Source organism: Cervus elaphus, chromosome 1 (genome assembly GCF_910594005.1).
Source record: "Cervus elaphus chromosome 1, mCerEla1.1, whole genome shotgun sequence".
Taxonomy (NCBI): domain Eukaryota; kingdom Metazoa; phylum Chordata; class Mammalia; order Artiodactyla; family Cervidae; genus Cervus; species Cervus elaphus.
This window is the reverse complement of record NC_057815.1, coordinates 96789661-96815468: the sequence shown is the minus strand read 5'-3', so window position 1 is coordinate 96815468 and position 25808 is coordinate 96789661. Positions and strand designations below refer to the sequence as shown.

Below are 25808 nucleotides of genomic sequence, written 5' to 3'. Positions count from 1 at the left end.
AAGGCAGGAAACAGGCAAGACAAACCCCCTGAGACAGCTTTGCTAAGACAGGTCCTCTGGCACATCCATCACGTCTACCTCAGGCCGTCACAATCACAGCTGGAGGCCCTTTGCTAATGTCACATGCCACAGCGCCAATGTCAGCAAGTCCTGACCGTCCCAACTTCCGCATGTCATCTGTGGCCTCCCCTTGACTGAGATAAGCACTCCTGTTGCCGGCGGAGCAGAGAGCATGGTGAGTATAATGACAAGAATAGTAGCTCTCATTTATATGGTTTCTTAGAACATTCATGCTGTTCTCAGTGCTTCACATGTCTTAGCTTATTTAATCCTCACAACAACTCCATGAATAGGTACCATTATTCCCATTTTACTTACGAGGAAACGGAGGCTTGGAGACGCTAAATAACTTGCCCGAGGTCCAGGGCAGTTTGCACAGAACCAAGTTTGCAATCATGCCACTCTTTAGAGGTTCTCTAGGGAGACCCTTGAACACAGTACTGTATAGCTTTCCACCGAGTTTCGCATACTGGGGAATTATCAAAAATAGGAAAAGTTAAGGTAAAGAACTTCCAGAAAAATGTCATATATCAGCTCCTAGTGGTCATGTTACAGTTTCCACACAGAAATACGTCTGAATTTTTGTTTTGGTTGAGTCCCAGAATTGTTCAGCTTTGTCTATAACTGGGGGAAAAAATCAAATATGCTACCGATGAATCCTTGCTTTGCAATTTTTGACACCTTAAGAAAGTTCATGTTTTGACCCTCCTCTGTCTTATTTCTCAGTTTGTTAATTACTCACTTGAATCCCCAACCCCACAACTATGTGTTAGGGTCTTTGAAATTAACTCATGGTGACTTTTAAGTCTCCTTGGACTTCAAGGAGATCAAGCCAGTCAATCCTGAAGGGAATCAACCCTGGATATTCATTGAAAGGACTGATGCCAAAGCTGAAGGTCCAAGTACTTTGGCCACCTGATCTGAAGAGCCATCTCATTGGAAAAGACCTTGGTGCTGGGAAAGACTGAAGGCACAAGGAGAGGGCAGCAGAGGATGAAATGGTTAGAGAGCATCGTCGACTCAACGGACATGAACTTGAGCAAACTCTGAGACACAGTGAAGGACAGGGAAGCCTGGCGTGCTGCAGTCCATGGGATCACAGAGTCAGACATGATTCAGTGACTGAACACCACCACCACAAGGGATAAATGATTTGTTTTAGAGAAAATCACACTTTCAGAAATGGAGGCTCTTTTACAAAGAAAATTAAGACTTTGTTTTTTATAGTATTTGAAGACTTTACCGTGTATCAGGCTGTTCGAAGAACTTTATCAGCATTAACTAATACATTCCTCATAACATCCATAAGAAGTAGGCACTGTTGTCATCTCCTTTTTATAAATGAGGGAACTGATGTGCACAAGGGTCATGTAGCCTGTAACAGTTTTGTTGTGAATTTAAGAACTCATATTGCTGTGAGATGACAGAATTAATGTCCTAGCATAGTTTTCATTGCTCCTCTCAAGATTCTGTCTGATTCTATCAGGAAAGTTAGTGAAAAATCTCTTCTAAAGATGTCTGCACTATCAAAAGAAATAACCCCAAGTGATGTAGATATATCATGTTGTGCCTTCACAAACTAAGGTAGGTCTCTACAGACAGTTTAATTGCTTCTTCTCCAGGTGGAATGAGAGACGGTGGCTACCCTCCTGGGTACCTAATCCCCTGATTAACTGCATGTATGCATAAATCCATCTGGTTTCCATTCACTGGCCTGTAACATCCCAAATGACTCTGGCATCATGTTAGATGGACCAGTCTGTTTGTCAAAGGCCCTTTGGCATTCTCCTATTGATCTTAAGGTAATAGTTTGTCCATTTTACTAAGTGGACTTATTTCCCAGGCATATTACTCTGAGCCTGTAACAACGATCAGGGATAAAACCCCAAGCTAAAATGTCCATGGTGAGTATGATAATCCTTTCTTGACATTGCTTAGCCCTTTATAGAGTTCATGCAAGGATGTTCTCCTGTTTGTCCTCACAGCAACATCTCTGTGTGACACATTTGAAAGTATTTTATCATCCTCACTTAAAAATTACATTTTTCTTGTATCTCCCTGCCTCTGGAGAACTTCAATCTTTGTAATGAGACATGAAGAAAAAGCTTCAATAGGATCCTTTCTCTTTGAGTGGGACTAACAATTTGAAGGTCACAAGAGAAGTTGTGCCACTTTCCTTGAAAAGTAAGGTAAATTTCTAGATCAGTTCTGTGGCCTAGTTTAGACTGTGGTCTTACAAGATGTGCTGTGTAAAGTTGTGTAAAGTTACAAAAGCAATGTGTCCCCACGAATTTCTTTGGAGTTTAAAATCCTGAGTTTTAATGCTCTCATGTTTCCAAGCTAGAGTCCAGATATTTCAACAACCTTCATTAATTAAGAAATGATTTTTCTCAAGTAATAGAAGATGATATTTTTCTAAGCACAACCCTGTGTTTAGGGCAGCACTTAGAAAATGGTGGGTACTCAGTAAATGTTTACTAAGGCACTGAGTGAACAAATGAAGAAATGAATGAATGAATAAATCATTAAATGAACTCCACTGAACACATTATGAAGTACATGGTCCTATGTTACTAGAGCAGTCTCAGGTGTAACTTTGCACAAGATTTTCAGAAGCCCGAGATCAAAAGCTTCAGGCTTTTTGAATAAGAAATCTACAGGAAAAAAATATGATTTACATTGTCACTCAGCACATCTACCCACCTATAATGCATACACACATACAGTAGAAACCAAACTTTCATGGAGCCCTAGCTTATTTTTATCTGAAATGTACCTTTAAATTCTGTGCTTTTCTATCTTCCATCTATTAGTTTCAGGTACACAGCATAGTGATTTGATATTTGTATATATAGTAAAATAATCATCAGAATAAGTCTTGATAACATCTGTCACCATACATACAATTTTTTTCAAATATGCGGTATTTATACTATAAATATAGTATTATTGACTATAATGTACATGTATTGACCATGATGTACATTATATCACCATGATTTATTTTGTAACTAAGAGTTTGTATCGTTTGACTCTTTCACCCATTTCACCCACCCTCCTCTCCCCAACCTCTGACAGCCATCAGGATGAACCAGCCTATATTCATCTTGTGATTTAAACATATTTCACTAAGTAAGACTGACTCTTGAACAACATGAGATTTAGGGGCAGTGACCCTCAGCACAGTCGAAAATCTGCATTTAACACTGCAATTGACTCTCCATTTCTTAAACCTCAGAGAGACCGCAGTTGCTTGGATGATAATCTCTTCACATTGTTCACCTCCAGAAAGACAGTGATATATCATTGTTTTTCTCAGGTGATAATCTAATAGGAGAGCTGAGAAGATCAAATGAAATATTGTTTATTCTTTCAGACTACTTGGCATATGGTAAATGCTCAGTGAATAGGAGTGGTGTCTTGCTTAGGAAAGACAGTGATTAATAGTATAAATAGGGACTTCCCTGGCAGTCCAGGGGTTCAGATTTTGCCTTCCATTGCAGGGGGTGTGGGTATTTGATCCCTGGTCAGGAAGCTAAGATCCCACACTCCTTGTGGCCAAAATACCTATGTGTAAAACAGAACCAATATTGTAACAAATTCAATAAACATTTCAAAACTGGTCTGTGACAAAAAAAGTTCTTAGAAAAAGTAATCTGCAGAGGAAGCACAACTTTTAACCCATATAAAAATAAGCAATAGACGTTAGCAGTATGCATGTGCTCAGTCATGTCCGACTCTGTGATCCCCTGGACGGCAGCCCATCAGGCTACTCTGTCCATGGGCTTCTCCAGGCAAAAATGCTGGAGTGGGTTGCCATTTCCTCCTCCAAGTTATCTTTCCTTCCCAGGGATCGAACCTGCATCTTCTGCACTGCAGGCAGGTTCTTTACCTGTTGAGCCATCAGGGAAGCCCAAGCAAAAGATATTTTGTACATAATTAAGTGGTTGTTTGGAATAGCCGAGTGGGGTCAGGAACAAATGAATACAGTGCATGCCTTTACAAATGGCAAGATGCAGGTGAGATAGATATAATGGTCATCTGGGTTAAATTCACCCATTTCATTCCTTTTACTTCACTGATTCCTAAAATGTTGATGTTCACTCTTGCCATCACCTGTTTGACCACTTCCAATTTGCCTTGATTCATGGACCTAACATTCCAGGATCCTATGCAATATTGTTAGAACTGGACATGGAACAACAGACTGGTTCCAAAATAGGAAAGGAGTACGTCAAAGCTGTATATTGTCACCCTGCTTATTTAGCTTATATGCAGAGTACATCATGCTAAATGCCAGGCTGGATGAAGCACAAGCTGGAATCAAGATTGCCGGGAGAAATCAATCACCTCAGATGTGCAGATGACACCACCCTTATGGCAGAAAGTGAAGAAGAACTAAAGAGCCTCTTGATGAAAGTGAAAGAGGAGAGTGAAAAGGTTGGCTTAAAACTCAGCATTCAGAAAACTAAAATCATGGCATCCTGTCCTATCACTTCATGGCAAATAGATGGGGAGACAGTGGAAACAAGGACAGACTTTATTTTTCTGGGCTCCAAAATCACTGCAGAAGGTGACTGCAGTCGTGAAATTAAAAGATGCTTGCTCTTTGGAAAAAAAGCTATGACCAAACTAGATAGCACATTAAAAAGCAGAGACATTACTTTGCCAACAAAGGTCCATCTAGTCAAGGCTATGGTTTTTCCAGTAGTCATGTATGGATGTGAGAGTTGGACTATAAAGAAAGCTGAGCGCCAAAGAATTGATGCTTTTGAACTGTGGTGTTGGAGAAGACTCTGAGATTCCCCTGGACTGCCAGGAGATCCAACCAGTCAATCCTGAAGGAGATCAGTCCTGAATATTCATTGGAAGGACTGATGCTGAAGCTCCAATACTTTGGCCACCTGATACAAAGAACTGACTCATTGGAAAAGACCCTGATGCTGGGAAAGATTGAAGGAAGGAGGAAAAGGGGGCAACAGAGGATGAGATGGTTTGATGGCATCACTGACTTGATGGACATGAGTTTGAGTAAACTCCGGGAGTTGGTGATGGTCAGGGAGGCCTGACATGCTGAAGTCCGTGGGGTCGCAAAGAGTCGGACACGACTGAGTGACTGAACTGGACTGAACTATACTGGTAGTGGTATCAAGGCTGCTCATGTCATTCAGGTGGCAGAATGTGCAGTGAGTCATTTTCTGTGCATCAATAATTCATCTGTTTTGCTTCCCTTGTCCTGACAGGTGAAACATCATTTCAAAATGTCCTTCATGAAGAACAGCACTGAGGTGAATGAGTTTAGACTCTTGGGACTGACGGATGCCCCAGAGTTGCAAGTCCCCCTGTTTATAATATTCACGTTCATATATCTCATCACTCTCACTGGAAATCTTGGGATGGTCACGCTGATTCTGTTGGACTCTCGGCTCCACACCCCCATGTATTTTCTCCTCAGCAACCTCTCTCTGGTGGATTGTGTTTACTCCTCAGCTGTGACTCCCAAGGTGATGGCTGGGCTTCTCACAGGAGATAAGGTAATCTCCTACGGGGGATGTGTTGCTCAGATGTTCTTCTTTGTGGCCTTTGCCAGTGTAGACTGTTTTCTCCTAGCTGTTATGGCCTATGATCGGCATGCCGCCGTGTGTAAGCCTCTACATTACGCCAGCACTGTGACCCCCAGTGTGTCTGCTCAGATGGTCATGGCCTGCTATGTCTGGGGCTTTGCTGAGTCTGCCATCCACACTGGATTCACCTTCCGCCTCTCCTTCTGCTGTTCCAATGTGGTCCACCACTTCTTCTGTGATATTCCTCCAATCCTGGCTCTTTCCTGCTCGGATATCTATGTAAATGAGGTGGTGCTCTTTATTCTAGCAGCTTTCAATGTCTTTTTTGCCCTGATGGTAATTGTGAGTTCCTATCTGTTCATATTCATGGCCATCCTGAGAATGCACTCAGCGGAGGGACGGAAGAAAGCCTTTTCCACCTGTTCTTCTCACCTCACTGCTGTCATCATCTTCTATGGAACTGTGATTTTCATGTACTTACAGCCAAGTTCTAGTCATTCTATGGATACCGACCAGATGGCATCTGTGTTCTATACAATAATTGTCCCCATGTTGAATCCTCTCATCTATAGTCTAAGGAATAAAGAGGTTAGTAATGCTTTCAGGAGAGCCATTAAGAAGATGAAGCTTCTGTTCAGTACATAGATTGGATTAAAGAGATTACACAATATGTATTACTAATCAGTCATCTATTATTTTGTAATTAGCGCCCAAGAAACTTAGTTGCTTAAAGTAGTAGTGAAAAGTGAAAGTGTTCATTGTTCAGACACGTCTGACTCTTTGCGACCGCAAGGACTATATCCTGCCAGGCTCCTCTGTCCATAGGATTCTCCAGGCAATAATACTGGAGTGGGTTGCCATTCCCTTCTCCAGGGGATCATCCTGACCCAGAGATTGAATCCAAGTCTCCTGCATTGCAGGCAGATTCTTTACTATTTAAGCCACCAGGGAAGCTTAAAACAGCTATCTATTATTTCTCTTAGTTCTGTGGTTGGCAGGGTATTTATTTTGCTGCTTTCACATAGACTCATGAGGTACCCTATTTTCTGCATGGTCAGCTGGGCTGAAAGCTTAAAGATGGCCTTACATGCCTGGATTTTGATTCTGGCTACTCTGTCTCTTCTACACATGGTCTTTGATTCTCCAGAGGCTGGAAAAGCTTTCTCTCATAATATCTTCAGGCTAACATTCTCACAGTGTGAAAGCAAAACTAAAAAGCTTCTTAAAGTCCAGACTGCCAACTCGAAACATTTTTTTTGACCATGTTATACTAATCAATGAATGTCAAAAGGATGGTCAAGATCCATACATGAAGAAAAAGACTCCCTCTCTTGAAGAAAAGAACTACAAAGAATTTCTGCCCATAATTTATTTATCACAATTAGGTTAAACTTCTATAACAAAGAGAGACAAAATATAGTGGATTTTAAAAATAGAGCTATTTATTTCTCAAATAGTGGTAGCTAATGCAGCATGGTGAAAATGAATTACCTAGACAACTTGTGTGTCTCGGTCATCCTGGGACCAAATTCATTCCACAATGTCTCTTTCTACCGTTGCCTAGCGTCTTGCAAGTCTGTCTTCATTATAACTATTATATCTAGAGGAAAGGAGAAATAGGTAAGTTAGAGGAAAAATCATTTCTTTTCAAGAAAGTGATGTAGATGCTGTACACATAATTTCTGAATACATTCCATTGGCAGGAATTGACCATAAGCTGTAGCAACATGAACGTATTTGGGTAGTTTTGGCTCAGCGGTGGGGATTGCATTGAATTAGTAGGCTCCTTGAGGTAGTATAGCTGTTTAAACAATATTAAGTCTTCCGATCAATGAATATAGACTATCTTTCCTTTTTTGTATCATCTTTAGTTTCTTTTAACAATGTTTTGTAATTTTCAGTGTACATACAAGTCTTTCAATTCTTTGATTAAATTTATCCTTAAGCATTTTATTCCTTTTGATGCTATTGTAAATCAGCTGAGCCTCAAACACTGTTCAGTATTAGAGCTCTTCACAGTTAAAAAATCACATATAACTTTAAAATTGGCCCTCCATATCTGCAATTCTACATCTGCAGATTCAACCAACCACAGACTGTGTGTTACTCATCTACATATGTAGTGAAAAATAATCCACATACGAGTGGACCCATGCAGTTCAAACCCATGTTGTTCAAGGCTCAACTGTACAGCTATTTGTTAATTTCTTTTTCTAATTGTTCATTCTTGGTGGTTTCAGAAAAGGAAGAGCTGTTTTCTGCAAAAGAGACACATATGGAAATATTTAGAGTGATAGAACTAGTCTATATGTTCCTGGGATGATAGACACTTGACTCTATGCATTTGTCAAAACAATGAGACTACCTTCCTGATGGTTCAGACGGTAAAAGAAACTACCTGCAGGGCAGGAGACCTGGGGTCAATCCCTGGGTCAGGAAGATCCCCTGGAGAAGGGCATGGCAACACACTCCAGTGTTCTTGCTGGAGAATCCCATGGACAGAGAAGCCTGGTGGGCCACACAGTCCATGGTGTTGCAAAGAGTTGGACACGACTGAATAACTAACAATTTCACTTTCACTTTTTCTTTCATGGAGCTATCTATATCTATATAGATATATATCTATATCTATATATAATATTTATTCGTGGTTTCTTGGCTTTGAAGGCCTGAAATTAGTGATGCCCAGTAGCAATAACTATACCCAACACACCACTCAATACTAAATATCATTATCTAATAAAAGGAAGAAGAGAAGGGGAGAAGAAGGGGACAACAGAGGATGAGATAGTTTAATGGCATCACTGACTTGATGGACATGAGTTTGAATAAACTCTGGGAGTTGGTGATGGACAGGGAAGCCTGGCATGCTGCAGTCCATGGGGTCGCAAAGAGTTGGACATGGCTGAGCGATTGAACTGAACTGAATAAAAGGAAGTGTGGTTCTTTGGAGAACTAGCTGATTATAGGATTGGGACAAGGATAATACAGAATGAGCCTGGAATACCTGGTAGTTTCAGAAAATATGGAGGAACCCAAAAGACAAAAGAGTTGGGGCATATTAAAAGGAAACAGAGTAAAACTTAAAGTGCTCCCAGTGGCCAAAGATGAAACAATTTGAACAATGCAATAAATACCATAGTACCAAAGTGTAACCAAAGTATAAGACAAATATACATGACTCCATGCTGATATAAATAACAAACAAACAAATAAATAATCTTTCTTTATAGAAAAATTCTAAACAATAGATTTAGACTTCCATTAGAAGATAGAGCATATTCCCTTCTACCTTAAACATGTCCTCAACTTAATGATTTGTTTCTGGAGTATAGAGTATGCAAGCAGAAAAGTTAGCACTACATTGCAGAAGCTGGCAAAAGTATCTTGAGTAGGTGATCAAGGTTAACATCCCCCAGTAACAAGTCTTGTTGGTAAAATATATTATCTGATAGGATGTGATACAAATGTCACTTATCCTTTCTCAAAACTTATGCATTCTGTATAACTGTGACCCAAAAAAATCAGCAAACATATATTGAAAGACTTTCAACAAAACACTGGTTCAGTATTCCTTAAGGATATTAAGTTCAAGAAAACTAAGGAAAGACTGAGAAACTGTCACAAATCAGAGGAGAATAAAGAGATACAACAAATCTATTTAATGCTGTGTCCTGGATTAGATTTGTGAGAGCAAAATGACATAACCGAAAATATCAATAATAATCTGAATAAATTATTGAAGTTTCAGATAACAGTAGCATGTTAATTGGAGAAGGAAATGGCAACCCACTCCAATGTTCTTGCCTGGAGAATCCCAGGGATGGGGGAGCCTGGTGGGCTGACGTCTATGGGGTTGCACAGAGTCGGACACGACTGAAGTGACTTAGCAGCAGCCTGTTAATATTGGTTTCTTAGTTTGACCAATATGATAAAATAAGATGTTAAAAATAGGGGAAACTGGGTGAGAATTATGCAAGTCTTGTCTGTTTAGTATCATTCGAGTTAAATGAATAATTATTTATGAAGAAATTTTGCAAATTGTATCAGGTAGGAAACTTCTCATAGTTTGCCTTTTTGATTTACTAAATAAAATTCATTTCATGTGTTATTTTCCCCTTGAAAAATCACTAATGAAAAATTAAGATGGTTTGATATGAATCATTTAATACTGTTGGTTTCCAAAAAATTAATTTGTCCAAAAGTACAAATACTGAGTGAGAATACAGAAAAACAAGCTGTATCACCTGAAATGCTCTAAAATTATTTTCTGAAGAATTCTCTAAAGAGTAGTGAACTATAATTATCAGTGATTCAGATATATTGACTTCTGGACACCAAACTGAATTCTTTAAACAAATGTTTATTGAACTATGAGTATGAATCAGATCATTATTCACGTCTTGTGCATGAAGTTGTTCATAAAGAAGACAAAGTCACTCCTCTTGTGTAGTGTATGTTTTTGGGAGAAAGGTAAATGAATGAATAAAGAAGGAAATAAGGTTCTTTCCTGGTGGTGCAGTGGCTAAAACTCCATGTTCCCATTGCAGGGGGCCTGGGTCCAAACTCTGTTCCGGGAACTATTAATAGATCCTACAGGCCACGGTGAAGATCTCACAGGCCACAACTAAGACCTGGCAGAGTCAAATAATTAATTTTTAAAAGCCTTAAGAAATAAATAGGATTTGAGCAGTGAGCAGAGCAAAGAAATATAAAGCAAGGGGAGTAAGAAGGGACAGTGTTCTCTGGGCCTGGGGTAACTAGGATATGGTAACACTGAAGCAAACCTGGAGGATGTGCGGGAGCCTTTGGTCATTAGAAACAGCGAGGACAGAGACCCTGGGGATGAAGCACGCTGAGGTTGTCCAGGAACAGCGGCGAACTCGGTGTGAAAGAAGTGGCGTGAGCACCTCGAAGAGATAAGACACCACGTGGCTCATCTAAAACCAAAGTATTTATAAGTGAGTGGCTTTAGCCAGTTTATAGTATTTCCAGGGAGGAAAGTGGATGACACTATTATTAGTGCCTTTTTTTTTTTCAAAGTGTAAGAGACAATAGTCATATATGGGACAACAGAAAAGTTCCATTTGTATTGACTGATGACCTTTTCTTGTACTATGGGCTTCTTGCTTCTCAAGATTACCCTGTGACCTTACTCTTTCTACCAGATGACAAAACACAGCGATATTGATTTCTGTCAAATGTTATACATATGTGGCGCTGAATAAATTATGCCAATAAAATCATACATTTTTATTAAAAACCCAAATCACAATTTTCTTCATTCTGGACTCTGGAAACAGTTTCTCAACTAGATAAGTAATGTCAGACATGGACATATATTGGTTATTTTAAATTTTTATTTAAAAGCTAGCCATACCCCAACTTCTTTAACAAATTTCTCACTCCTGCGTGTATGTGCACTTACGAGATTCTCACATATGCTCCTGTTAGAGGGTTTCTGCGTACCGTGTTTTCATATATGCTAGCATTGCCACATGATAGAGATAATATCAACATGTGAATAAATCAAATGTAATTAACAAAATTCACTACAAGCAGGATTTCAATATTCTTAAAGTCCCCTCTGGCCATCCTCAATCAACTATCACATATTTGAACATAATTTTTTTGTTGTTTTTCTAGATGATAGATTTTCAAAGAAAGAATGGTGTTACCTCAGTAATTTAGGTGCAGTATGAGCCTTAAAATGTGAATTACTGCATGATGAAAGTCCGAGGGGAATGAAACTAAGTCATTTGGATCCTACAACTTTAAAAGGTGAAGCTTAGAAAATTTTGCCTTCTTAACCAACTTCTTGAAAGCATTTTTGACCTCCTTGTTCCTCAAACTATAGACCAAGGGGTTGAGCATGGGGATAACCATGGTATAGAACACAGATGCAATTTTGTCTGTGTCCATGGAATGACTGGAGCTGGGCTGGGAGTACGTAAAGATGCCTGTCCCATAGAAGATGGAGACTGTGGTGAGGTGAGACGTGCAGGTGGATAAAGCCTTCCGATATCCCTCAGCTGAGTGCATCTTCAAGATGGTGGTAAATGTGAACAAATAGGAAATCAAGATAACCAGGAGGGCAAACATGATACTGAAACTTGCCACCATGTGGAGAATCAGCTCACTGATATGTTTATCAGAGCAAGAGAGGGCCATGACTGCTGGGACATCGCAGAAAAAGTGGTGGACCACACTGGACCTACAGAAGTAGAGCCTGAAAATGTTTCCAGTGTGGATGGAGGCATTCAGGAAACCACAGAAGTAGGGGCCTATAGCCATGCAAGTACACATGCTTGCTGTCATGGTGGTGTTATAACGTAGGGGGTTGCATACTGCTACGAAGCGGTCATAGGCCATTGAGGCCAACAGGTAACTTTCCACAGTGGCAAATGCTGCAAAGAAGAACATCTCAGCAGCACATGCATTGTAGGAGATGACCTGGTCTCCTACAAGGAGCCCAGCCATCACCTTGGGAGTGACAGGTGTGGAGTAGCAGAAGTCCGCCAGAGACAGATTTGTAAGGAAAAAGTACATGGGAGTGTGAAGACGATAGTCCAAGAGGATCAGCAGGATCAGTCCCAGATTTCCAACCACACTGACAAGGTAAATGAGCATGAATATAATGAACAAGGGGACCTGCAGTTCTGGGGCACTGGTTAGTCCCAGCAGGATGAATTCAGGCACTTCTGTATTATTCTCCATGGATGCAGTTTTGGAATCACAGGAGGTCCTATGTCAACAAAAAAGAAAGGAAAATAGTGATAAACAAATGGGAGACTGAAAGTGAAATTAATTCAGTATTGTGGGCCCATATGTGTATATATACACATATACAAATATTTCGTTAAGGAATAATCTGAACTTCAAGATTCTCCACATCTGAAGTACAGACTAAATAAAATTCAAGGCGCAAAGTATCTGTAGAGTTTCACACTGTTGAAGCTGAGGGATCTTCATGGATCATTTTCCAACTTTTAAATTTTGTAAGTTCGTGAACTGAAATGTAGAAAATATTATGCCCTGACTAAGACAAACTGTCTTGAATAAATAAATCTGTTAATTCAGTTTTTCTCAGCCTAGTAAACACTTAGGTATAAATTGCTCAAATGCCCCAAAATGCTCTGGACACGTGACACGTATTTCCTTTTATGTCTCTCAACAACCCCATGAGATTGATTGTTATCCTCATTTAACTCAGGAAGCACAAAGGCTGAGTATTGTATTTAAGTTTATAAAATTATGACTGCCAGAACAATGTTTGTACCCAGCTTCCGGCGTGGCTCAAACAATAAGGAATCTGCCTGCAATGTAGGAGATGTGGGTTTGATACCTTGGTGGGGAAGATCCCCTGGAGAAGAGAATGACTACCCACTCCAGTATTCTTGCTGGGAGAATCCCATGGACAGAGGAGCCTGCAGGGCCACAGTCCATGGGGCCGCAAAGAGTAGGACACAACCGAGCGACTTTCCCCTTCAGAGTGATTCCACTATAAGTGATTACACTGCCAGTGTAAGTCCACTGTCTTAACTGAGTTTAAAACCAAGTTGAACTTAATTCGGTTTACAATTACTCTATGTCTCCCGTGTTCTAACCCAGCCTTTGGAGTTTTACAGTGAAGTAACTGACAGACACAAGCCCACGTGGTGGGATAACTGGGGCGGGAGGGACTCTACAACCCGCAGAGACAATTCAGCGAGGCGGGCGCAGCGTCCAGCAAGAAGCCTGGGTTCTGAGATGCGGTGCAACAGCCTGCCGTCCACTACCTGGGAATCACTGAGCCTGACCTAACTCCTCTGAACCCGCCTTTTTCATTTACAAAATGAAAACAGCCATGAGACTAAAAAAGTTAGTTGCTCAGTCATCCGACTCTTTGCAATCCATGGACTGTAGCCCTCCAGGCTCCTCTGTCCATGGGATTCTCCAGGCCAGAATACTGGGGTCAGTGGCCATTCCCTTCTCCAGGGGATCTTCCCAAATTAGGGATCAAAACCAGGTCTCTTGCGTTGCAGGTGGATTCTTTACCATCTGAGCCACCGGGGAAGTTCCTGCTTAATGAGACTTAACAAGGTATTATTATGAGAATTAAAGGAGATAAAACATTAAAAACAATGAGTAAAATGCTGGGTATTGAGTACAGTCTGATCAGATCAGATGTAATATTAGTATTACGGTGAATTGACCACCTCCATGACTGTTTGAGAAACGTGGTTAGTGAAGTGCAAGGTTCAAGCGTGGATGAGCTCTGTAGTCCTGTGGCCTCCCTCTCACCTTCGGTCCACTGACGTTTTCCTGTGACCTCCAGGGTCTCCCAGGCTGTCCCTCTAGCTGTGCGGAGTAGCTCTTCTGGTCATTCCATGCGAGTGATTCTCTTGCTCAGGTTCCTCCTTTAAAATCCACTTTTTGGCTTGGGTTGAAAGGGTCTTTTCTTTATTTTTATTTTGGCCAGCCCATGTGGCTTCTGGGATCTTAGTTCTCCAACAAGGGATTTACCCAGGCCCTCGGCAGTGACAACCTGGAGTCCTAACCACTGGACTGCCAGGGAATTCCCAGAGCCTCTTTTTAGAAACTCACCCTTTCTCTTATTACTATCTTCTCATAGTTGAACCACAGAGGTCAAGGGTTGAAAATTTCCTAGTTTGTTGGCAGACTTCAGCCTGCCTACAGGTCTGGTTTGGTGGTGAGCCCCATGTTTGAAATTTTTATATGAATATGTTCTTGTGTAGGAAGAGTGCCTTAAATATTTCTTACTTGAATTTAGTCCTTTAGCGGGCCATCTATTATTCTTCTCTACCATTGTACTTCTAATTGTCAGATATATATTTATTTATTCATGTGTTTATATGTATATATACAAATACACTTCTCTTTTCATTTAATCCTCAGTCATGTTGTAAGGTAGGTATTATTATTCCTATTTTACCATTAAGAAAACTGAGGATTTGAGAATTACGTGAAGCTCTACAATTACATAGTTACTATGAGGAAAATTAAAGATTCAAAATTCAAACTCAGCTCTGATCAAATCAAAAGCCTTATTTTTTGGCCCCCTCTCTATTGGCCTTTATAAATATGCTAGTAATAATGATGAGGGTGAGGTTATTGGGGAAAGATTACAATGGAATATTGATCTTGCTAATTCAATTATAACACTTCTGTGGTCTAAAGAAGAATTATTTTACTCTGCTCTGGTGTTTTAATGTTTTTTATTTAAGTTTCTTTTTAGCTTCCAATAAAAGGACAAGAAATAGTAAATAAAATGAAGTAAGACTTACAGTATCACTTACATTTTTTTTTACTAATTGTTTTAGGAAAGCAGTATGATGATATTCCATGTGTCATTAAATTTCCTATTGATGGAAGTTTTGACATTTAAACTCCAGTCTCAACTTACTGTTTTAGGGAAGAAAATTGTCAAAATATCTATTTCTGTGCTCAAATAGTTCATAGTAGTTAAAGTTGCCCCACAGATTTTTGCATGAATTACACTCACTAAAAATTTATATGAAACATGAAGTCTTACCTTACTACTGGAAAAGACAATGAGTCCCAAATAGTGAGTCTAGAATCAGCCTTTAACCGTGGAATAATGCATGTATATGGCTAGAGATGGATGTTCTCTGTCAGGCACTGGTCCAAAGATTCTAAGACCTCTATGACAAGTAAAGATGGAGGAAAGAACCCAACATAGAGTTAGAAACCTGGGAGAAAGTCCTGAATACTTCACTAATTCTTACTTTGCTCTTGGCAGAGTCCCTTGGCTTCTGCTAATTTGAAAAAGAAATAATAAAATTACCTCTTCCGTATATTTCACAGTATTGGGCCTATGATTAGCAGCAATGCCTTGCTGAAGTGCTATCATTTTAAAGTCAATCAATATATATTTTAAAAATTATTTTTTTTTAAATTGGAGGAGAAATGCTTTACAATGTTGTGTTTATTTCTGCCGTACATCAGCATGAACCAGCCGCGGGCATACATACGTCCCCTCCCTCTCAAACCTCCCTCCCGCCTCCTGCCTCCCACCGCTCTAGGGCTGTCAACCCCTCTAGGTTGACGCAGAGCAACCGGCATGTTTTCTCTGGCCATGACTGCAGCATCACAGCAAATCCTCAGGTTGGGGGTTCGGGAGGTGAACGCCTGCATATGTTTACAACTACTAACAATCAGAGGAATAGATGACAGCCAAGGGATCTCAGCTAAAATTATGTCATACTGAGTCATATTGGGATTTCAGAGACTAGCTCATGGGAATCAGGAAGGAGTTATAGATACACGGAGCTCTTTGGGGATATTGCCCATGAGGGCATCTGTAGCTCTCATCTCTCTCTTAGGGAAGAAAGAATTGAATTACCTGTGTGATCTAGCTGGATGTGTTGATGGTGCACACATTATCATATTGCTCATTATTTCTTCTTCCTTCTCCATTTTCTAATTAAAATATATGTGTGCTCAGTTGCTCAGTCATGTCCAACTCTTTGTGACTCCACTGAATGCAGCCCTACAGGCACTTCTGTCCATGGGATTTCCCAGGCAGGAATACTGGGGTGGGTTGCCATTCCCTTCTCCAGGGGATCTTCCCAACCCATGGACTGAACCCATTCTCTTGTGTCTCCTGCGCTGGCAGGAGAACTCTTTACCACTAGCAACAACAAACACTTAATAGCCATCGTTTTTGTGGTGTGCTAAGTCATTTTAGTCATGCTCAACTCTTTGCCACCCCATTAACTGTAGCCTACCAGGCTCCTCTGTTTATGGGATTCTCCAGGCAAGAATACTGGAGTGGGTAGCCATTCCCTTTTCCAGGGGATCTTCCCAACCCAGGGATCGAACCTAGGTTGCTTGCATTGCAGGTGGATTCTTTACCGTCTAAGCCACCAGCGAAGCCCAAAACTCATAGCTTTTAGTGTATGATTCTAACTGATCAAATTAGAATCTCATAGGTCAAATTAGAATTGGTCAACGCCACCCACATCTTGAGACCCTACATGTCACTACCCATATTTCCTAAACCAAGATGGAGACTGCCATTTTATCTTAATAAGGACACACATAGTAAATCACTGGGATTGTGGTGAACACCCTTTTGCACTTTTTTAAAAATGTATTCTCTCATTTAACTATTATAATAATCCAATTTTAGATGTCCTATTAAACTTTTCATTTTGTATATAGAGAAAGAAAGGCTCTAAGAAGTTATTTTATGAATAGTAAATGGTGGGGCTGCTTTTTTAATATATATGTACCTTTTTCCAGAGTCCAAGCTCTGCCTTTGAGTCAAAGCTTCACTCTGTCACTTGTAAAGGTCCACAAAACACTTAACCTTTTGTATGACTGTTAAGAGGATCAAGAAGTTTTTAACATCAACCCCATGGACTGTAGCCTTCCAGACTCCTCTGTCCACAGGATTCTTCAGGCAAGAACACTGGAGTTGGTTGCCATTTCTATCTCCAGGGGATCTTCCTGACCTAGGGGTTGAACCCAGGTCTCCTGCATTATAGGCAGATTCTTTTCCATCTAGGCACTAGGGAAGCCCAACATATTAAATGTAAATGTGTACTGAGAATGAGCACTATGTAAATGTAAGCTGTTAACAGATTCAAGTTATCGGACTTGGGAGATGTGTTTATGGTAAATATGTGATCTTAGATAAATTATAACCTCTTTCTGCACCTTAGTTTGTTCATCTGCACAAGTGGGAAGTTGTGAAATGCATGTACTCTGTATGGATCTTGCAGCTTCAACAGTATGTAACTATCAGTTCAGTTCAGTTCAGTTCAGTCGCTTAGTCATGTATGACTCTTTGCGACCCCATGGACTGCAGCACCCCAGGCCTCTCTGTCCGTCACCAACTCCTGGAGCTTATTCAAACTCATGTCCATTGAGTCAGTGATGCCATCCAACCATCTCATCCTCTGTCATCCCCTTCTACCCCCACCTTCAATCTTGCCCAACATAAGGGTTTTTTCAAATGAGTCAGATCTTCACATCAGGTGGCCAAAGGATTGGAGTTTAAGCTTCAGCATTAGTCCTTCCAATGAATATTCAGGACTGATTTCCTTTAGGATTGATTTGTTGGATCTCCTTGCTGTCCAAGGGCCTCTCAAGAGTCTTCAGCACCATGGTTCAAAAGCATCAATTCTTCAGCATTCAGCTTTCTTTATAATCCAACTGTCACATCCATACATGACTACTGGAACCGTAGCTTTGACTAGACAAACCTTTGTTGGCAAAGTAATGTCTCTGCTTTTCAACATGCTGTCTATGTTGGTTATAAGTTTTCTTCCAAGGAGCATGTGTCTTTTAATTTCATGGCCACAGTCACCATCTACAGTGACTTTGGAGCCCAAAAACATAAAGTATGTAGCTGTAAGATAAATCAGTATGTAACTATAAGATATTTACTAGGTTTTTTGTTTCAAACCTATTCTCTAGATCAGAGAATTGTGAAGAATAATTTATTGCCATCATAAAATGATAAAATAACAGGGTGTTTTTATAATTCCAGTGCAAACTCTGCTGTTTACCAGATGTTCCTTGCTTTCTCATTACTACAGAGAATTTAGAAAATTTCCATGGAGAATGGCACAGAGGTGATGGATTTCATCCTGATGGGGCTAACCAATGCTCCAGAAGTTCAGATTCCCCTCTTTATTGTGTTTACCCTCATTTATCTCATCAGTGTTTTTGGAAACCTGGGGATGATCACATTGATCCTGTTGGACTCCCATCTACACACCCCAATGTACTTTTTCATCATTAATCTGTCTTTGGTGGACTTTGGCTACTCCTCAGCTGTCACACCGAAAGTGATGGCTGGGTTTCTTAGAGGAGACAAAGTCATCTCATACAATGCCTGTGCTACTCAGATATTCTTTTTTGCAGCCTTTGCCAGTGTGGAAAGTTTCCTCTTAGCTTCAGTGGCCTATGATCGCCATGCAGCGGTATGTGAACCCCTACATTACACCATCACCATGAAGACGAGTGTGTGTGCCCGTCTGGCCATAGGCTCCTACGTCTGTGGTTTCATGAATGCCTCCATCCAGGTTGGGGGCACGTTCAGCCTTTCTCTGTGTAAGTCCAACGTGGTCCGTCACTTCTTCTGGGGTATTCCAGCTGTCACGGCTCTCTTGCTCTGATAAACACGTTAGCGAGGTGGTCCTTGTTTTAATTTCAAGCTTTAATGTCTTTTTTGCTCTTCTGGTAATATTTATTTCCTACTTTTTCATATTTATCACTGTCTTGAAGATGCACTCAGCTAAGGGATACCAAAAAGCTTTGTCCACCTGTGCTAGTCACCTCTCGGTGGTCTCTATCTTCTATGGGACAATCATCTTCATGTACTTACAGCCCAGCTCCAATCATTCCATGGACACGGACAAAGTGGCCTCTGTGTTCTATGCTATGGTCATCCCCATGCTGAACCCTATAGTCTACAGCCTGAGGAACAAAGAGGTGAAAAGTGCATTCAAGAAGGTTTGGGGGAAGGCAAATTCTCTTTAGGATTTGCATTTAATGTTGTACTATGTATAATAATGTAGTTTCATTTCTCTCAGGTTATTCTATTCTCTTTTTAGCCTCACCATGCATTTAATACCTAACGTTATAGCCTTACCACTTCAAAAATATGTTGTTTAGCAATAATAAAATATGTCTGGAAATGTGCTACTTGAAATAGTGTGGCTCAGGGCAAAACTAAGATGCTTTGGGTCTTGGTTCTCAAAAACCTTAGTCATGGATTTGATTCATTCACTTGCTACACAGGCCTTTTCTCTACCACATGCCAGTGCAAACATACATGTAAATCAGTGAGACAAGCAAGGCTATGAACAGAAACACATACATGTGCTCTATGTGGGCATGAGGCATGTGGTCACATACATGTGACAGTGGTGTAAATATCAGTGATAATGTGTAGGTAGTTTTTAGTAAAATAAGTTAAGATGACTTTTGGGTATTAGACTGTAAACTTATGTCTAATTTATTTATTTAGCTGAATATCTCTTCTAAGTGTCTTAATTAGAGAAATATTTTGTAATTCTAAATGAAAGTATGTGCCTTACTGGCACACATTATTGAAAGACACATAAATATCACATTTAAATGGAGTTATATTTCTGTCTTGACTGAGTCATTCTGAAGAATGAAAAGCCAAACATTTGGTTTTATGAAAAGATGAAAACACTAGAAGTAAAACAGAGGAAAATAAAAGCGTGTTCAGTTTGTCACAGATGACCACAAATTTTCACGATGTTTAAAAATGCCCTGAGAGTTGTTGTTCAGTAGCACAGACGTGTCTGACTCTTTGCGACCCCATGGACTGTAGCATGCCAGGCAGCCTACTAGGTTCCTCTGTCCATGGGATTTCCCAGGCAAGAATACTGGAGTGGGTTGTCACTTCCATGTCCAGGGGATCTTCCCAGCCCAGGGATCAAACAGGATCAAACCTGCATTGGCAGGTGAATTCTTTACCACGGAGCCACCAGCAAAGCCCAGTCAGTACGTTCTTCTGCCTACAAATGCTGTGAAATGGTTAATGTTCATACTTTGGCTGAATTAGGTCATCTCTTGTCACTCCCAGTGTCTGCTTCCTCACTCCATTCATTCTGTGATCCTCTTGCTGTTTCCTGACAAGTCTGCACATGCTTCTGTTTCATTGCTTTTGTACTTGAGGTTCCTTCTGAATGGAATCTCTGCTTACTTCACTCAGGGTGTCTTTAAGTGTTATCCTAACATGGAGAGCTGCCCTGATCATCTTTAAAAGCAGTCACTGTCTCCTCCCCACATACACATACTCCTCATCCTGTATTGTCTTTTAGAGTTCTTATCACTACTCATTTGTCAATATTTATTTGCCCACTGGCTTGTTAAATATTTCTCCTCACCCTGGGTCAGGAAGATCCCCTGGAGAAGGGCATGGCACCCACTCCAGTACTCTTGCCTGGAGAATGCCATGGACAGAGGCACCGAGTGGGCTGCAGTCTATAGGGTCGCAAAGAGCTGGACCCAACTGAAGCAACTTGGCACACATCTAACTAGAATGTAAGCTCCAAAAGAAGAGTGATTTTATCTGATTTTCTCATTACATGATTCTCAGTACATGTTTCATAGTAGATCATGGATATGTATTTCATAGTAGATTCTTTTTTAAAAATAATTATATATATATTGACTGTGCTGGGTCTTCACTGCTGCTTTTCTCCAGTTGTGGCAAGTGGAGGCTGCTTCCTGGCTGTGGTGTGTGGGTATCTCATTGCGGCAGCTTCTCTTGTTGTGGAGCACAGGCTCTAGACTGCAGGCTTAGCTGTTTCAGCTTAGCTATTCCATGGCATGTGGGATCTTCCCAGACCAGGGATCAAACCCATGTCTTCTGCATGAGTGGTGGATTCTTTACCACTGAGCCACCAGGGAAGCCCCTCATAGTAGACTCTTAATAAAAGATTATCAAATGTACAAATAAATTGTTTGTGTCCTTTTGTACTATATGTTAAATCTTTGAACCATTGATTATTACATTATAGCTTATTCCCCTCAGTAACCTTCTAGAGCATTTTTAGAGTTACAACTTATTTTTTGCTTTGGGGAAATGTTTTAATTTGCATTATTAGTGCTTTCATGCCCCACTTTTGGCACAATGGTTTCCTAGACATCTCGTCAACTGGGTAATCTCAAATCATCTCAACACATTTTATTCAGAAGTGATGCCTTGTACAACGGCAAGTAAGCACCAAATGAATTCTATTTGGTAAATCATAAAAATACACTAATAAGATTATATAAAAGTTTACACAGTTAATTTGGAAAATTACTTCATACATACTGATTATACATCTAACTGAAATGCTACATAATGTCAATATAAAAATACCTGTCAGTAATAAGCATAACATACATTCTGTATCCTAATATAAAGCACAACTGAAGAAGGAATTCATAGGGCCTGCACTCCATCTTAGGCCTGTCCGTGCTGGTCGTGCACGGCCACCTCTCCAGTGGACTCTGAACTCTGTGCTTAGCGCCTATGGGAACGACAATGGAAGGATAAGACCTGCTCTGGGCAGGGGAATCTTGAAGATCACATCCAGGTTACTCATACCCTAATCACCCCTGCCTCTGGACAGGTCATAAAATTTTTCCGTATCTATCGGGATGTAATCACAGGCTTATCGATTATTAACTGGTTGGAATGTGACCACGGGCTTATTGATTATTAACTGTTTGAACACATAACACGTGAATGATGGGGTTATCGTAGTTGTATTTACCCTTCCTTTGTTTATGTAAGTCTCAAGGAATTTGGGGTGGTGGGTTTGGACACGTACACATGGGGTATAAAAGATTTTCACAAATGCTGGTCAGGGTCCTTGGCTAAGAGGAGACTCTGCCTTGGGCCCGCCGGTGTAATAAACTGCACTCCACTATCTGCATTGTCCTTCTGAGTGAGTTTGTTTCCCGGAAAGCGTGGCTATAACACAATCATTATGCATTTAATTAGATCCTCAGGGAACTCAATTCTATACTAAAACTCCAAAGGGAACATGCACCAGTGGCTCCTTTTACTGTCTCTATCTGATTGTAGACTTCACCATATCAGCATTGGTAAGATCCTACTGGAATGTACTAAGACGATCATGCTGCTACATGTAGGCAGTGAAGTATATCATAAGATTCACATCTGTCTTTATTATGATGTTTCTCTGTTGAAACTTAATCATTTAATATTAGAGCTTTTTTGAGTTATAGCCAATTTTCAAAGATCATGTAGAATGTTCCCATGTGAACTTGTGCAGACTGGGAACTGTGCAGCTGTGGTTATGTTAAGGATTTAAGACTGAGCAACTGTCCTGGATTATACATGTGGGCCCTAAAGGAAATCACCTGTATCCCTGTAAGAAGAAGTCAGAGAGATTAGCTCACAGAGGAGGGGAAGGCGAAGTAGTTATGGAGACAGAGATTGGGGTGATGCAACTACCAGAAATGGAACAAGCAAGCAATAATGCAGCCGATCCTACAGCCTCCAAAGGGATCACCACTAATTTGGCACGGTGAAACTGACTTTGGATGCTTAGCTTTTGGAACTGTGAGAGAATAACTTTCTGTTCTTTTAAGCAACCAAGCTTTTAAGTATTGATTCTGGTTTGGGGGAAGAGGAAAAACAAGAGCATTATGCCTAGAGCATTCTGTAGTGCCACGAAGTAAAGAAATGCTCCAAGAACAGAAGGCTCGTGCTATGTCAGGGAGACAAAGGAACCAACTGAAAAAATTTCACATGGTGAAAACTGGAATAATTAGAGCAAAAAAATAACCTAGGAGTGGATTATAACCCAAGGTATAAATGTATGAGAACACACTAATAAAAATACATGACTAATAATAAATCGGGAAGAAGAGACAAATCTCACTAACAGAATTCTTAAGCTGTTAAAACATTGCCACCCCTAGGAGGTGGGGCTTAGTTCCACAACACCTGGAGTTCAGTAAGCTTGACTTAGTGACTTATTTCAAAGACATAATATAGTCATAACCTGAAAGTAGAGAGCTATTTTATTTGGTGGGAATGTTTAGGACTCAGAGCCCGGGGGATGGTATCTCAGTAGATCTGAGAAAACTGCTCCAAGGAGGCAGGAGAGGAACTCAGGCTATATACAAACAAAGGCTATATATGCAACAAAGGGAGCAGGCAGTCTGAACATCAAAGATCCGGTATCAGGTTAAGGAATTTAGCATTCTATGTATGGGAAGATGCAAGCCTCTGGCCTCCGGAATTCATTCCTTTCATATGCACCTCTGCTATCTGGGGCCAATCCTATTTCCTGGATCACCCTAAAGGGTGGTGGATGTGGAGATGGCTGCTTCTTGCCTGCCCCCAGCTGCTCAGCAATCACCCTGGAGGGTGGAGGCATCTGCTGATCCCAGCTTGGGGAGCCCTCATTCTCATTTGGAGGCCAGAAATCGCTGATGGCTGTGACATTTCTTGCTTATCGAAATGGCAGGAGATATTTTCATTTCACCATAAAAAGTGAAAAAAATAACATTGCAACAGATTCACCTTCTACTACCTGTTTCTATGTATTTAGTTTTCTTCAATTCAGTTCAGTTCAGTCGCTCAGTCGTGTCCGTCTCTTTGCAACCCCATGAATCGCAGCACGCCAGGCCTCCCTGTCCATCACCAGCTCCCGAAGTTTACTCAAACTCATGCCCATCGAGTCGGTGATGCCATCCAGCCATCGCATCCTCTGTCGTCCCCTTCTCCTCCTGCCCCCAATCCCTCCCATCATCAGGGTCTTTTCCAATGAGTCAAATCTTCACATGAGGTGGCCAAAGTACTGGAGTTTCAGCTTCAACATCAGTCCTTCCAATGAACACTCCGGACTGATCTCCTTTAGGATGGACTGGTTGGATCTCCTTGCAGTCCAAGGGACTCTCAAGAGTCTTCTCCAACACCACAGTTCAAAAGCATCACTTCTTCTGTGCTCAGCTTTCTTCACAGTCCAACTCTCACATCCATACATGACCACTGGAAAAATCATAGCCTTGACTAGACGGACCTTTGTTGGCAAAGTAATGTCTCTGCTTATTAATATGCTATCTAGGTTGCTCATAACTTTCCTTCCAAGGAGTAAGCGTCTTTTAATTTCATGGCTGCAATCACCATCTGCAGTGATTTGGAGCCCCCAAAAATAACGTCTGACACTGTTTCCACTGTCTCCCCATCTATTTCCCATGAGGTGATGGGACCAGATGCCATGATCTTAGTTTTCTGAGTGCTGAGCTTTAAGCCAACTTTTTCACTCTCCTCTTTCACTTTCATCAAGAGGCTTTTTAGTTCCTCTTCACTCTCTGCCATAAGGATGGTATCATCTGCATATCTGAGATTATTGATATTTCTTCCGGCAATCTTGATTCCAGCTTGTGCTTCTTCCAACCCAGCGTTTCTCATGATGTACTCTGCATGTAAGTTAAATAAACAGGGTGACAATATACAGCCTTGACGTACTCCTTTTCCTATTTGGAACCAGTCTGTTGGTCCATGCCCAGTTCTAACTGTTGCTTCCTGACCTGCATAAGTGAGATCATGAAGCAATTTTCTTCCCAGTTCTCATTTATTTCACTTAGTATAATGTCCTCTGGGTATATTTATGTTGTTGAAAAAGGCAAGATCTCCTTTTTTAAGGCTGACTATTATTCCATTGCATGTATATATACCACAATCTCTTTATCCTTGTATCCTTCAGAGACACTTAGATTGCTTCCTGATCTTGGCTATTGTGAATAATGCTGTGAAATACACACATAGCAAACCAAGTAACTATGTGAAAAAATGCTTATGTTGATTATATTGACAGCGACAATCATTTCACTATGTACATGTACATCAAAATATCATGTTGCACTCAAATACATGCAGCTGTTATTTTTTACATTTTAGTAATAAATACAGGATATGGAGAAAGCTGGGTAAGGGTTTATTAGTTTCATATGGCTTCTATTACAGATTACATATTTTTATTGTCTATTTCACTTATCTCCACTCGAATCTGTACTATTTATTGCCTTCTTTAAATTTTGGTTTTAGTGAGCACTTCTTTTCCCGTAGAGATCTTTACTCATTACTGAAATAAACACTCACAGCTATAAGGATCTCTACAAACACTGTTTTTGTTAACTATTAAATATTTGATATGTAATGTTTTCATTTTTATTTGTCTTAATCTATTTTTTATTTCTCTTTATTTGTAATCACTAAACACTAGAACCAACATGATATCTCTGGCACTACTGGTAAAGAGCCTGACTGCCAACCCAAGAGATGCAAGAATTCGATCCCTGGGTTGGAAACATCCCCTGGAATAGGAGATAGCAACCCACTCCAGTATCCTTGCCTGGAAAATTCCATGGACAGAGGGGCCTGGCAGGCTACAGTCTGTAGGGTTGCAAAAAATCAGACATGAGTGAAACAACTTAGCATGCATGCAACAATGAGGAGCTGATGAAAATGGAATACAACTTAAAAAATTCCACTGATAGTCAGGTTAACAACATTGATGGATATTAATTGCATTATAGTGAGTGAAAGAAACAAGACTCAAAGACCAAATATGCTAGAATTCTAGTTAAGGAAATTCTTGCAAAGGCAAAGTTTGTACACAAGGCATTTGTGTGGTTTCTAGG

At 40.5% G+C, this 25808-nt stretch overlaps 2 protein-coding genes and 1 pseudogene across 2 annotated transcripts; 2 read left to right on the top strand and 1 right to left on the bottom strand.

The window, feature by feature from the left end:
- The first annotated feature begins 184 nt into the window (after positions 1 to 184).
- Positions 185 to 6269, top strand: LOC122677853 (olfactory receptor 5B2-like). Its single transcript, XM_043878183.1, has 2 exons — positions 185 to 235; positions 5304 to 6269. Exons 1-2 carry the CDS (start codon positions 233 to 235, stop codon positions 6267 to 6269), a joined length of 969 nt encoding a protein of 322 aa, XP_043734118.1. The 5' UTR covers positions 185 to 232.
- Positions 6270 to 11390: 5121 nt separating this feature from the next.
- Positions 11391 to 12341, bottom strand: LOC122703373 (olfactory receptor 5B2-like). The gene has a single exon (XM_043917628.1). The coding sequence runs from the start codon at positions 12339 to 12341 to the stop codon at positions 11391 to 11393; it is 951 nt and encodes a 316-aa protein (XP_043773563.1).
- A 5870-nt stretch (positions 12342 to 18211) lies between these two features.
- Positions 18212 to 19139, top strand: LOC122677787 (annotated as a pseudogene).
- Positions 19140 to 25808: the final 6669 nt, after the last annotated feature.